The following is a 15,863-nucleotide window of genomic DNA, read 5'->3' as shown; positions in this document are numbered from 1 at the left end:
CAGTCGGAGCGCAGGGAGAGGACTGGGGTTGGCGGCAGGAAGAGAGCCTGAAGTGGTTAGTGCACCACGGCTAGCCCGGAGGGAGTCCGGGGAAAAAGTCTGGAGCTGCCGAAGAGGCAAGAGACTTTTTCTTCCCTTTTGTTTCCTGGTGCGCGAGGAGAGGGCATTAAGAGCGCTGCATAAAGAAGCTCCAGAGACGGGCGCGAGCCGCGGCTAAAGGCGCGGACCCCGGAGACGGGCGTGGGACGCTGGGGCTGCTGCTGCCGCCACCACAACGCCTGTGTGCGAGCGCAGGTCACTGTCCAGCCCCCCTTCCGGGGAGCCTGTGCAGCCCGCCACTGCCGGGGTCCCGGGACCCAGGGACGTCTTCCCCGGGAAAGCACACGGAGCGCCTCAGGCTGGTGCAACGTCATGCCGGCCTCTGCCGCCGCAGGCCCGCCCCGCACTGCGCGCCCCTCCCTCCCCTCGGCCTGAGTAAGCCAGAGCCCCCGAATCAGCGGCTCCTTTAAACCCGTCCTGTCTGAGCGAAGAATGGACGCCCTCCAGCGACCTACGTGCAGAGGCAGGGCCAGGTCCAAGGCTGAGACCCGGGAGCTGTGAGAGCAGAGAAGAGACAGGGAAATCTCTCTGTGCAGCCTCGGAGGCAGCGGATTAAAGCTCCATGGTCCGCTTGATGTGCCCTGCGTCTGTGGAGTGCATGAATGGAGAGCGAATCATCCCAAATTGAGGAGGTGGACTTTGAGGACAAGATTTAAGATTTTTTCCCCTTTTCCTCTTTTTACAACGTATTATCCCAAATTAAGGAGGTGGACTTTGAGAGCAAGATTTCAGACTTTTTCCCTTTTTCCTCTTTTTACAACGAATTATGCCAAATTGAGGAGGTGGACTTTGGGAGCAAGATTTTCGATTTTTCTCCCCCTGTTATCTTTTTGTGAATGTGTATGCTTCTGTGTGAGATTTTCTCTGTATAGCTTTGCTTCCACCATATGTCCCAGGGTTCTATCTGTCCGTTTTTTTCAATAATTACTTTTTTATTTTAATAACGCTACTATATTTTATACTTTATTCTATTTTACTTTATCTTCTTTCTTTTTTCTACCTTCCCTTCCTCCCTCCCTCCCTCTGCCCCTCCTTTCTTTCTTTCTCTCTTTTTTTCCTTCCTCCCTCCCTCCTTCCCTCCTGTCTTTCTTTCCTTCTTTCTTTCCTTCCTCCCTCCCTCCCTTCTTCCTTTCACTCCTTCTTTTTCTTTCCTCCCTCCCTCCCTCCTTTCTTTCTTTCTTTCTTTCCGTCCTTCCTTCCTTTCTTTCCTTCTTCCTTTCTTTCTCTCTCTCTTTCTTTCTTCTACTAATTATTCCTTTCTACTTTTTCTTCCTTTTATTCTGAGCCGGGTAAATGAAAGGCTCTTGGTGCTGCAGCCAGGAGTCAGTGCTGTGCCTCTGAAGTGGGAGAGCTGACTTCAGGACATGGGTCCACAACTTATCTTTGATAAAGGAGGCAGGAATATACAGTGGAGAAAGGACAGCCTCTTCAATAAGTGGTGCTGGGAAAACTGGACAGAGACATATAAAAGTATGAGATTAGATCATTCCTTAACAGCATATACAAATATAAGCTCAAAATTGATTAAAGACCTAAATGTAAGGCCAGAAACTATCAAACTCTTAGAGGAAAACATAGGCAGAACACTCTATGACATAAATCACAGCAAGATCCTTTTGGACCCACCTCCTAGAGAAATGGAAATAAAAACAAGGATAAATAAATGGGATCTAATGAAACTTCAAAGCTTTTGCACAGCAAAGGAAACCATAAACAAGACCAAGAGGCAACCCTCAGAATGGGAGAAAATATTTGCAAACGAAGCAACTGACAAAGGATTAATCTCCAAAATTTATAAGCAGCTCATGCACCTCAATAGCAAAAAAACAAACAACCCAGTCCAAGAAGACTTAAATAGGCATTTCTCCAAAGAAGTTATACAGACTGCCGACAAACACATGAAAGAATGCTCAACATCATTAATCATTAGAGAAATGCAAATCAAAACTACAATGAGATATCATCTCACACCAGTCAGAATGGCCATCATCAAGAAATCTACAAACAATAAATGCTGGAGAGGGTGTGGAGAAAAGGGAACACTCTTGCACTGCTGGTGGGAATGTGAATTGGTACAGCCACTATGGAGAACAGTATGGAGGTTCCTTAAAAAACTACGAATAGAACTACCATATGACCCAGCAATCCCACTACTAGGCATATACCCTGAGAAAACCATAATTCAAAAAGAGACATGGACCAAAATGTTCATTGCAGCTCTATTCACAATAGCCCGGAGATGGAAACAACCCAAGTGTCCATCATCGGATGAATGGATAAAGAAGATGTGGCACATATATACAATGGAATATTACTCAGCCATAAAAAGAAACGAAACTGAGCTATTTGTAATGAGGTGGATAGACCTAGAGTCTGTCCTACAGAGTGAAGTAAGTCAGAAAGAGAAAGACAAATACCGTATGCTAACACATATATATGGAATTTAAGAAAAAAAATGTCATGAAGAACCTAGGGGTAAAACAGGAATAAAGACAGAGACCTACTTGAGAATGGACTTGAGGATATGGGGAGGGGGAAGTGTAAGCTGTGACAAAGCGAAAGAGAGGCATGGACATATATACAGTACCAAACGTAAGGTAGATAGATAGTGGGAAGCAGCCGCATAGCACAGGGAGATAAACTCGGTGCTTTGTGACCGCCTGGAGGGATGGGATAGAGAGGGTGGGAGGGAGGGAGACGCAAGAGGGAAGGGATGTGGGAACAGATGTATATGTATGACTGATTCACTTTGTTATAAAGCAGAAACTTAAAAAAAAAACAATTGCTGTTTATTCAGGTGTGCTGTGTGGGCAGCAGATATCGTGTGTTCCATATTACTCAGCTGATCATCCCAACAATAGGGTACACAGGAACAGGTTACTGAAATCTTACCAGGTTTTTATTGTATGCATATGAGTAAGATTTGTAAGCCTTATAATACTTGGCTTGGGAAAAGGCAAAGGAGAAGTAGTAAGAACATTTTCTCTCACTGAAGTAATAAGATCCCTAACATGACTAGGAATTCCTTGTTAAGTCAAACAAACCAAAATATGCGTCAAGAAAATATCATAGGTATGATTCATTTATTTTTATCATTCAGTATTCAGTAAACATTAATTATCTAATATGTGCCTAATAAGTTCTTTAATAAGTTCTAGAAATATAAAAATGAGTAAAACATAGGCATCCATGGAGAGGAATAATGATGCTTACAACATAATGGGACCTAATATATTCAGAACAGAACTGTAGAATTATAAAGTTATTTTAGCTCTTCTTTTTTTATTAAAAAACATGCTCCAGAGAAATTATCAAAATTCAGATAGTCTAAATTCAAAGACCTGCATGTGGGCAAACTCTACCCCCCCCCAAAAAAAAATCTTTGAATACTTTTTCTTTCAGGAATAATCCACCTTGTTTAAGAAATTAAGATTGGATTTGTGTCTGCTAGTAGAAGATAACCAATTTACAGATCACCATCTCTCTTTACAAAAAAGCAACTGCTGCAAATTCCCAATTCAATTAGAATTGAGTGATTAGCTTCTTTGGTTACAGGGTCTTGAACATCAAAGCATTATCTAGTCACTAAGGGAGATATTAAACAAATAGATCAAAGTGGAGTCAACTAATTAAAACCTGAGACAGAGTAAGAAGGAAACTTCAGAAGAGTTGTTATGCCCTAGAAGAACAGTTCTGAAGTACCCTGGGGGCCTTTCTAATAACATAGCAGTGTTCAGGGTTGATCTAACAGGGAGGTACCTGATTACCATAGAGTAAGCCTCTTTGTAATTAATATTCTCAGCATATCCTATCTATCTCCTTTAATCATTTTCAATATATACCAAGGTGATTTTAAAATAACGAATAGGCATTTATTCAACAATATATTACTATAAGCATTTCCCCGACTTACTAGTACAAAATAGATCCTACTTCCCTATGATCCCTGATTGTACAATTTGTTGAGCTGTCAGGATTTCAATGAGTTGGAGTTATTTTAAATCAAGATGATTGTCCTATGACCTCAAACAACTCCAAACATTGGACTGTAGCTTTCCTATGGTTTTCTCTTAATTAAGACTTGATTACTGCTGTTAATGAATATGAAAACTAGCATGCTATTCCCAGCAGAAAGCATTGCTACATCAAAGATAGAAGAAAGAATCCTCCTTGGCTTGTGAGGATTAAATGAGTAACAAGGCAGGTGAAGAGTTCTTTGTACCAGCTATGCAAACAAATTATAGTAATGAATGAATAAGCTTGAGGCAAATCAAAACAGGTATGTAATCAGGAAATATTTGAGGTAAATCACATGATGCCAGGGCAACCCATACTTACTGTATCTCACATAATGAATGATGAGTCCGATGCACACTGCCATGACAATCAGGGATATAAAGGTGATGAGACCAATAACCCAGGGCTCCAAACTGGCTCTCGTCCTGGCCCTCACCACAGCTGGCCTGAGAAAGAAAGCAAACGATGGATTATATTACTGTGCACACCCATACCCACTCCGTAGGTGAAGTAGATATTCCTGGGGAACTAATTCAGGACACTCAGTTAGAAGGAAGAGTACTGTTTTGTTTTAGAACACACCCTAATCCCTGGCTGCTGAAGCCATTCCTGGCTCTGGTTGCTTGACCTTAGGCAGGTAATTTGACTTCTCTGTATCTCAGTTTCCTTGTTCAAAAAATGAAGATGATAATGATAGTACCAATCTTATAGGATTATTGTAAGGATTAAATGAATTACTATATGTAAAGTGCCTACAACAGAGCCTCACATGTAGAAAGTGCTATTTAAGAGTTAGCTATGATTTGCTGAGCCAGCTATGTGCAAGATACCAAGTCGGGCACTTCCACTATAGAATCTTAAATGGCCTATGATATATGTTACAGTTTGAACCATATTAGGTTCAGGGCAGAGTTTCTAATTCTATTCTCTTACTATTTTTCTGAAACAAACTTAGAAGATACACATAAGAGATAACCAGAGGTCTCTTCTAAAGAACCTGAGTGTTTGAGCTAATATTTACCTCTAAACTTCAGCAATGCTGCAGGAAATCCCTTCTGCATGAAACTTCCTCAACCTCTCCCATTTGTTCTGCTTTCAAAAATACATGTTACTGAAAAATGTTAATCAACCTGATTTTTGTTTGATTAGTTAAGTTGCCGTTTCCTTGTGTTAAAATAGCTGCTAAACAAACTCAAAAGTTAGAGAAAATGAAATAAGTCAGAGTTGGTCAAGTTGTTTAAATACGATGCTGTTATTTTAAATTTCTTGAGGTATTTAGCATGTTAGTAGAATCAAGGCATGTGTTCTTATCTCCAGAGCAGTCTGGTACAAGAACTGAGGGAAAGGGAAGTGTTATCCTGAAGGAGCACCTGGGGTTGCTTCAGAATAAAGAGAATTCCAAGTCCAGACCTTTCCTTACCAGCTTGAACAAGTTATTTAGACTCTGAACTAAGTTTGTCCATCTATCAATAAGAGACAGCTTACCCATTCTGTTTAAAGCACATGGTTGACTGTGGGACCCAGAATGAGATCATGAATATGAAAACTTCTTGGAAACTGTGAAGCATTTCACAAAAATAATCGTTGCTTACAGAAATCAAGGGAACTCTGTTTTCTGATGATACAAGACCAGGAAGTGACATAATCATTCTGGTCCCTGGCACACCATCATACCATCTTGGCTCTGTCTCAATGTCCTGTTTGGTGGGAACACTGTTGCAGAAGTCAACGGTGTCATCGCTACATGACTCTGCCTTGCTGAAGTCACTGGAATGTAGTGGAAGGCTCCAGGGACTCTACTTGGTCTCACTCCCTTATTTCTGTGATATCCCCATGGGGCTGTAGCCGAGGAAACTATCTTTCTCTCCCCAATCTCTTCCATCTCCAGTTCTCCCTTGAGTGGGATTCCAAGCACCTGTTCCTAGAATGAATTACTGTAATATAAAAAGACTTCGCCACTTCTCTTCTGCACATTTCTTACATGAAAACATGCGTAAGAAACTTATAAATTGACTCCTGTTCCTTCATCCCTGAATGCTTGCTATTCATTTGTTGCAGAAGAAAGGAGATGCATATAGCAGACATAAGCAAAAGTTTGGAGGGAATATGGGGAGGGAAGGGCTTCTCAACTAGTTTCAACACATGCCAGATGAAGAATATGAATTTGGGGCTTCCCTGGTGGCGCAGTGGTTGAGAGTCCGCCTGCCAATGCAGGGGACACGGGTTCGTGACCCGGTCTGGGAAGATCCCACATGCCGCGGAGCGGCTGGGCCTGTGAGCCATGGCCGTTGAGCCTGCGCGTCCAGAGCCTGTGCTCCGCAACGGGAGAGGCCACAGCAGTGAGAGGCCCGCGTAACGCAAAAAAAAAAAAAAAAGAATATGAATTTGTAAATGTAGGAAACAATTGATATTGATATAATCGTCAAAAGAATATGTAGAACTGTGAAATATAAGACAGAAGTTCTATTTATTCTACAATAACTCTTAATCAAGACAGAAAATTAAAACAATGCAGCCATTAAATTGATGAGGTAGGGCTTCCCTGGTGGCGCAGTTGTTGAGAGTCTGCCTGCTGATGCAGGGGACGTGGTTTCGTTCCCCGGTCCGGGAGGATCCCACATGCCGTGGAGCGGCTGGGCCCGTGAGCCATGGCCCCTGAGCCTGCGCGTCCAGAGCCTGTGCTCCGCAACGGGAGAGGCCACAACACTGAGAGGCCCGCGTACCGAAAAAAAAAAAAATTGATGAGGTAGAGCTACCCGTATTAACATGCAAAATGTCAATGATATATTTTAATTAAAAAATATTGCAGAATAATATGCATACTATGTTCCGGTTTTTGTACATAATAAAACTATATGTGTAGGTGCATAGTGAAATATATAGAAAGACACACAAAATTTTTAACAGTAAGAAGTGGAATAACAGAAGTAAGAGAGCAACTTTAATTTTAGTTTATGTACTTTTTTATGTTATGATGGATTTTTTTTAAAAAAAGAAACATCATGGCTTTTGAATTAAATGAGAGAGAGAGAAAGAGAGAGAATGTAATGAGGACTGTTATACATGTCTCTTCATGGAGTTCCTATCACTATCTTGTTTGAGGTACTGCTGTGTCTTTTTTTCCTGTCTCCCACCTTTCAAAACTACTTTAGGGATGCTCTGTCTTTGGTGGCTTTGAGGGAAATAATAGGGATAGTATTGGATAAAGAAAAAAGAGAATCCATCAAAAACACTTCGAATAAACAGTTAAGAGAGTATGTTTCTGATTCTGACCACCAACCTACTGTATAGTGTGGTACCAGCAGATTCACTTCTCTCCCTTATTTTCTCCATATGAAAAACAGGATAAGAATTCCAGATGCTCCCTAACTTTATGAGCGCTTAGAGATAAAAATGATGAAGTATTTCATTACTTTGAGCTGCCCAGTAGAAAATCATTGTACAAATAGTAAGGACTATTATTATTATCGTCATTATTTTAATTATTAACAATAATGGTAATGACCACATTACTGAGATTTTTCATTTGAAACATTATCTCTTCCCTTCCCAGTCCGTATGAGTTTGCTTTTCAAACTGATTCACCCTGTTTCTAAATTACTTTTTTGTTTGCTCTCTCAGCAAGTGATTCCATACTGAATTGCTCCAAATTAGATGTAGTAGAAGTGTGCTAAAAAAAATTAGTAAAATGGAGGAATAAATCTGTTTTACATATCAACAGACACTTGTGTAACTAACCTCTTCCTGCACATAAACACTTGTCCAATCATTATTGGGGCCTGTTGAAACTTATATGAACCTGCTCTTGTAAAACCACCTTCAGACAGACTGGATAAATTCTAATAGCTTCAGTGGTATCAGATTTCTTCCTATGATTTTTCTTTTCAATTGAGGATGTGTAATTAGGCGGTGAATGTAGCAGGTGAATATAGCAGTTAAAATATGGTTATATTTTTATAAGCTCCAAATTGCCAGAAGACAAGTCCAGAGGTGCATTATCATTATCACTTCTTAATGTGTCTTTTTCTAGAATAGTATAAGAAAGAAAAGCAGCAGAAACAACAACAAAAAGAGGAGAGGAAAAAACATACTACCACAAATAAACCACATGGCAAGCACTGGAGAACCATAAGTCAAGTCTCACAGTGCTTCAGAGGAAAGTTTACCAGAACAAACGCTTTCCTAACACCACCAGCATGAACCAATTAATAGTAGATGTCCAACTCGTTGCCCATTCTCTGTAATGGTAAGCAGTGCTGATATTCTTAGTTGGAATGTTTCACCAGCTCAGTCCACCTGAGCTGTTTTTTTTGTTTTTTATTTATTTATTTATTTTTTTCTGTATGCGGGCCTCTCACTGCTGTGGCCTCTCCCGTTGCGGAGCACAGGCTCCGGACACACAGGCTCCGCGGCCATGGCTCGCGGGCCCAGCCGCTCCGCGGCATGTGGGATCTTCCGGGATCGGGGCACGAACCCGTGTCCCCTGCATCGGCAGGCGGACTCTCAACCACTGCCCCACCAGGGGAGCCCTACCTGAGCTGTTTGAATGAACACATGCACAATATCTATAAAGCTGGTGATGCTAATGCATCATTAACTACTTAAGTCAGAGGTCAGCAAAGTTTTCTGTGAAGGTCCAGATAGTAACTATTTTAGATTTTCTGGACCATATACTCCCTATTGCAATTAGTCAGCTCTGCCATTGTACTGAAAAAGCAGCTACAGACAATACATATACAAATGAACATGGCTGTGTTCCAATAAAACTTTATTTCTGTACACTGAAATTTGACTTTTGTATAATTTTCACTTGTCATGAAATATTTTTTTTTTATTTTGATTTGTTTCAACCATTTAGAAAGTATAAAAATCACTCTTAACTCAAGCTCAAAACAGGTCGTGGGCTGGATTTCACCCTTGGGCCATAGTTTACTGATGGCTGACATAAGCAATAGCCTACAAGTCAATGATAATTGTGTTGGGAAGTTATAATAGTCTTTTCATTTTTTAGTCTCAACTGCATGGCAAATCTAATTTAGTGTGTCTCCAATCCCATTACCACTAACTTTTTTCTGATAATTGTCACTAAAACTCATCGTCCAGCTTGATAACAGGTTTCTCGTCTGCCTCCCCCATCTCTGAATCATTGTCCATTACAGTAAGTGCTTTCTGGAAGTGATAGAGCCAATGGCTGAGATCACTTGAAACCCAAGTTGGCCTCAGTTAACCTGGCATTCCCCCTCTTCCCCATGAGCTTTCTAGCTCTTTGCCTTTGTTCCTGCTGCCTCCTATATGGAGTAACTCAGAGTCTGTAATTTGCTTGCATCATAAAAGCCTTTGTGCATTTAAGAGCCAGTTCAGAAAAGTCCCCTTTATTTCAGTAAGCTATATTCACTCCTAAGTATCACATCATAATATACATCTTGAGCCCCTTGGGGATAATGTCTGTGCCTTACTTATCTCTTTATTCTCTGACCACTCTGATGCTCAATATATATTCACAGAGGGGATTGAACTGAAGTTGATTAAGCCAAATTGAACTGACCATTTGTCAGTACCACAATATGGGTTTCAAACTCTCTCAAAACACTTCTGTTCTGCCTTAGTCTTAGAAAAGAACTTGGAATATTACAAAAAGAAAAGAAAGTTCACACATTGTGAAGAATAATTACAATATAAGTAAAGCCTGATTTCCATAAAACACTTTATATAATAATCAAGCTTTGTGGTTAATATGTCTATTTCACCTGTTTAAAATATATAATTTTCCAACTATGATTTTATATATCTACTGTAAAGTGTTATCATAGTTCAGAAAGTGATAAATGAAAATAAGGAGATATTAATTTCAGGAGACACTTCTTATTTGCAGTCATTGAATGTCTGTATATAATTACAATATCCAAACAAAAGTATAAGGAAAGAGACCACAATGAAGTAACAGCATAGTACCTCATGACATTACTAATTCACTAAGCCAGTGTTTATGTTTTAAAATATTAGTTAATAAATATTTATTCAGTTTTTGTTGAGTATTTGGCACTAGCTCATTTCTTAACCTTATAGATTGTGCCTGCTTGTCTTGTTCACACAAACACTTCAGATGCTTTGTGCTTTGTGGAAGAATCATATCAGCTGGCATTGGTGAGATCTTCAATCTTATAAGATTAGATTCTTATTATAGTCTAGAACAAGACTATTAAAATATCCAGAGTGGAACTAAAATTTTGAATACATGCTCATGGATCATTTGTTTTCATTGCTATGTTTTTTAAAGAAATACAAATAAATTACTACTTACAAAATTACAAATAATACAGAGGGAAGACAGCAGAAGCAAGAAGAACTACAGTCCTGCAGCCTGTGGTACAAAAACCACATTCACAGAAAGATAGACAAGATGAAAAAGCAGAGGGCTATGTACCAGATGAAGGAACAAGATAAAACCCCAGAAAAACAACTAAATGAAGTGGAGATAGGCAACCTTCCAGAAAAAGAATTCAGAATAATGATAATGAAGATGAGCCAGGACCTCGGAAAAAGAATGGAGGCAAAGATCGAGCAGATGCAAGAAATGTTTAACAAAGACCTAGAAGAATTAAAGAACAAACAAACAGAGATGAACAAAACAATAACTGAAACGAAAACTACACTAGAAGGAATCAACAGCAGAATAACTGAGGCAGAAGAACGGAAAACTGACCTTGAAAACAGAATGGTGGAATTCACTGCTGTGGAACAGAATAAAGAAAAAAGAATGAAAAGACATGAAGACAGCCTAAGAGACCTCTGGGACAACATTAAATGCAACAACATTCACATTATAGGGGTCCCAGAAGGAGAAGAGAGAGAGAAAGGACCTGAAAAAATATTTGAAGAGATTATAGTTGAAAACTTCCCTAACATGGGAAAGGAAATAGCCACCCAAGTCCAGGAAGCACAGAGAGTCCCATACAGGATAAACCCAAGGAGAAACATGCTGAGACACATAGTAATCAAATTGGCAACAATTAAAGACAAAGAAAAATTATTGAAAGCAGCAAGGGAAAAACAACAAATAACATACAAGGGAACTCCCATAAGGTTAACAGCTGATTTCTCAGCAGAAACTCTACAAGCCAGAAGGGAGTGGCATGATATACTTAAAGTGATGAAAGGGAAGAACCTACAATAAAGATTACTCTACCCGGCAAGAATCTCATTCAGATTCAATAGAGAAATCAAAAGCTTTACAGACAAGCAAAAGCTAAGAGAATTCAGCACCACCAAACCAGCTCTACAACAAATGCTAAAGGAACTTCTCTAAGTGGGAAACACAAGAGAAGAAAATGACCTACAAAAACAAACCCAAAACAATTAAGAAAATGGTAATAGGAACATACATATCAATAATTACCATAAACATGAAGAGATTAAATGCTCCAACCAAAAGACACAGGCTTGCTGACTGGATACAAAAACAAGACCCATATATATGCTGTCTACAAGAGACCCACTTCAAACCTAGAGACACACACTGAAAGTGGGGGGATGGAAAAAGATATTCCATGCAAATAGAAATCAGAAGAAAGCTGGAGTAGCAATACTCATAGCAGATTAAAATAGACTTTAAAATAAAGAATGTTACAAGAGACAAGGAAGGACACTACATAATGATCAAGGGATCAATCTAAGAAGAAGATATAACAAATATTATAAACATATATGCACCCAACATAGGAGCACCTCAATACATAAGGCAACTGCTAACAGCTATAAAAGAAGAAATTGACAGTAACACAATAATAGTGGGGGACTTTAACATCTCACTTACACCAATGGACAGATCATCCAAAATGAAAATAAATAAGGAAATAGAAGCTTTAAATGACACATTAAACAAGGTGGACTTAATAGATATTTATATGACATTCCATCCAAAATCAGCAGATTACACTTTCTTCTCATGTGCGCATGGAACATTCTCCAGGATAGATCACATCTTGGGTCACAAATCAAGCCTCATTAAATTTAAGAAAATTGAAATCATATCAAGCATCTTTTCTGACCACAACGGTATGAGATTAGAAATGAATTACAGGGAAAAACATGTAAAAAACACAAACACATGGAGGCTAAAAAATACATTACCAAATAACCAAGAGATCACTGAAGAAATCAAAGAAGAAATCAAAAAATACCTAGAGACAAATGACAATGAAAACACGATGATCCAAAACCTATGGGATGCAGCAAAAGCAGTTCTAAGAGGGAAGTTTATAGCTATACAAGCCTACCTCAAGAAACAAGAAAAATCTCAAATAAACAATCTAACCTTACACCTAAAGGAACTAGAGAAAGAAGAACAAACAAAACCCAAAGTTAGCAGAAGGAAAGAAATCATAAAGATCAGAGCAGAAATAAATGAAATAGAAACAAAGAAAACAATAGCAAAGATCAATAAAACTAAAAGCTCATTCTTTGAGAAGATATAAACCACTAGCCAGATGCATCAAGAAAAAGGGGGAGAAGACACAAATAAATAAAATTAGAAATGAAAACAGAACAGTTACAACAGTCACTGTAGAAATACAAAGCATCCTAAGAGACTACTACAAGCAACTCTATGCCAATAAAATGGACAACCTGGAAGAAATGGACAAATTCTTAGAAAGGTATAACCTTCCAAGACTGAACCAAGAAGAAATAGAAAATATGAACAGACCAATCACAAGTAATGAAATTGAAACTGTGATTAAAAATCTTCCAACAAACAAAAGTCCAGGACCAGATGGCTTCACAGGTGAATTCCATCAAACATTTACAGAACTAACACCATCCTTCTCAAACTCTTCCAAAAAATTGTGGAGAAAGGAACACTCCCAACTCATTCTATGAGGCCACCATCACCATGATACCAGAACAAGACAAAGATACTACAAAAAAAGAAAATTACAGAGCAATATCACTCATGAATATAGATGCAAAAATTCTCAATAAAATACTAGCAAACAGAATCCAACAACACATTAAAAGGATCATACACCATGATCAAGTGTGATTTATCCCAGAGATGCAAGGATTCTTCAATATATGCAAATCAATCAATGTGATACACCATATTAACAAATTGAACAATAAAAACCATATGATCATCTCAATAGATGCAGAAAAAGCTTTTGACAAAATTCAACATCCATTTATGATAAAAACTCTCCAGAGAGTGGGCATAGAGGGAACCTACCTCAACATAATAAAGGCCATATACGACAAACCCACAGCATACATCAGTCTCAATGGTTAAAAACTGAAAGCATTTCCTCTAATATCAGGAACAAGACAATGATGTCTGCTCTCACCACTATTATTCAACATAGTTTTGTAAGTCCTAACCATGGCAATCAGAGAAGAAAAAGAGATAAAAAGAATACAAATTGGAAAAGAAGAAGTAAAACTGTCACTCTTTGTGGATGACATGATACTATACATAGCGAATCCTAAAGATGCCACCAGAAAACTACTAGAGCTAATCAGTGAATTTGGCAAAGTTGCAGGATACAGAATTAATGCACAGAAATCTCTTGCATTCCTATACACTAATGATGAAAAATCTGAAAGAGAAATTAAGGAAACACTCCCATTTAACATTGCAACAAAAAGAATAAAATACCTAGGAATAAACCTACCTAGGGAGACAAAAGACCTTTATGCAGAAAACTATAAGACACTGATGAAAGAAATTAGATATGATACCAACAGATGGAGAGATATGCCATGTTCTTGGATTGGAAGAATCAATATTGTGTAAATGACTATACTACCCAAAGCAATCTACAGACTCAGTGCAACCCCTATCAAATTACAAAGGGCATTTTTTACAGAACCAGAGCAAAAAATCTTAAAATTTGTAGGGAGACAGAAAAGACCCCAAATAGCCAAAGCAGTCTTGAAGGATAAAGATGGAGGTGGAGTAATCAGACTCCCTGACTTCAGACTACACTATAAAGCTACAGTAATCAAGACAGTATGGTACTGGCACAAAAACAGAAACATAGATCAATGGAACAATATAGAAAGCCCAGAGATAAACCCACACACCTATGGTAAACTAATCTATGACAAAGGAGGCAAGGATATACAATGGAGAAAAGACTGTCTCTTCAATAATTGGTGCTGGGAAAACTGGACAGCTACATGTAAAAGAATGAAATTAGAACACTCCCTAACACCATACACAAAAATAAACTCAAAATGGATTAGAGACCTAAATGTAAGACTGGACACTATAAAACTCTTAGAGGAAAACATAGGAAGAACACTGTTTGACATAAATCACAGCAAGATCTTTTTGGATCCACCTCCTAGAGTAATGGAAATAAAAATGAAAATAAACAAATGGGAACTAATGAAACTTCAAAGCTTTTGCACAGCAAAGGAAACCACAAACAAGATGAGAAGACAACCCTCAGAATGGGAGAAAACATTTGCAAACTAATCAGTGGACAAAGGATTAGTCTCCAAAATATATAAACAGCTCATGAAGCTCAATATTAAAAAAAACAAACAGCCCACTGTGATGCTTTTGCAAATATCTTCCTATAAAAGGGTTTCAACTTCAAGGAATTCATGGAAAAGACTCTGACCAGTACAGGTTTCTGGTAACTGACTATACTGCTGAACTGAATGAATAAGCATTTTCAGAACTCTAATGGAAAACTGATGAATTCATAAAAGTGCTAACAAAAGATCAAGATGAAAAAAAATTACATGGGACTGAGTGAACTGATGAGGATGATTATAATTTTTGTGACTTTCTGTTTGAATAAAAAAAAAAAGCCCACAAGGACTCAGAGGCAAAAAATATACAATTCAAATATACAATTCAATTCAATATACAATTCAATTTTCACTGCAAAGTAAAGGAGCTGTTACAGTGGAGGATTACTGGACTGAATGTCAATTATGACATAGTATGAGTATGTTTCATGTTTGGTAAGTGCAATCATTGTTGCTTTTGTTGTAGTCATCCATTTACAATGCTTGGTGTCAGTTTATCTCTTGTAAAAATAAAATACAGTGTGTGTGTGTGTGTGTGTGTGTTTGTGTGTGTGAAAAAAAACCTAATACAAAAATGGGCAGAAGACCTAAATAGACATTTCTCCAAAGAAGACATACAGATAGCCAAGAAGAACATGAAAAGCTGCTCAACATCATTAATTATTAGAGAAATGCAAATCAAAACTACAATGAGGTATTACCTCACACCAGTTAGAATGGGCATCATCAGAAAATCTACAAACAACAAATGCTGGAGAGGGTGTGAAGAAAAGGGAACCCTCTTGCACTGTTGGTGGGAATGTAAATTGATACAGCCACTATGGAGAACAGTATGGAGGTTCCTTAAAAAACTAAAAATAGAATTACCATATGATCCAGCAATCCCACTACTGGGCATATATCCAGAGAAAGCCATAATTCAAAAAGACACATGCACCCCAGTGTTTATTGCAGCACTATTTACAATAGCTAGGTCATGGAAGCAACCTAAATGCCCATTGAGAGATGAATGGATAAAGAAGATGTGGTACATATATACAATGGAATATTACTCAGTCATAAAAAGGAACGAAATTGGGTCATTTGTTGAGATGTGGATAGATCTAGAGACTGTCATACAGAGTGAAGTAAGTCAGAAAGAGAAAAACAAATATCGTATATTAATGCATATATGTGGAACCTAGAAAAATGGTACAGATGAACTGGTTTTC

At 38.4% G+C, this 15,863-nt stretch overlaps 1 protein-coding gene across 1 annotated transcript in view; it reads right to left on the bottom strand.

Annotated features, from left to right (window-relative positions):
- The window catches only part of TMPRSS11E (transmembrane serine protease 11E), a 40,183-nt gene extending 34,562 nt beyond the window's left edge, over window positions 1-5,621 (bottom strand). Inside the window, exons 1-2 of the mRNA XM_060096859.1 lie at window positions 5,602-5,621; window positions 4,438-4,562 (exon numbers count right to left, since the gene is read on the bottom strand). Of these exons, the coding sequence (XP_059952842.1) occupies window positions 4,438-4,562; window positions 5,602-5,621 (145 nt within the window). The remainder of the gene's footprint in view (window positions 1-4,437; window positions 4,563-5,601) is intronic.
- Between the last annotated feature and the right edge of the window lie 10,242 nt (window positions 5,622-15,863).

Source organism: Mesoplodon densirostris, chromosome 1, assembly GCF_025265405.1.
Source record: "Mesoplodon densirostris isolate mMesDen1 chromosome 1, mMesDen1 primary haplotype, whole genome shotgun sequence".
NCBI classification, from domain to species: Eukaryota; Metazoa; Chordata; class Mammalia; order Artiodactyla; family Ziphiidae; genus Mesoplodon; species Mesoplodon densirostris.
This window is presented reverse-complemented; position numbering and strand designations above follow the sequence as displayed.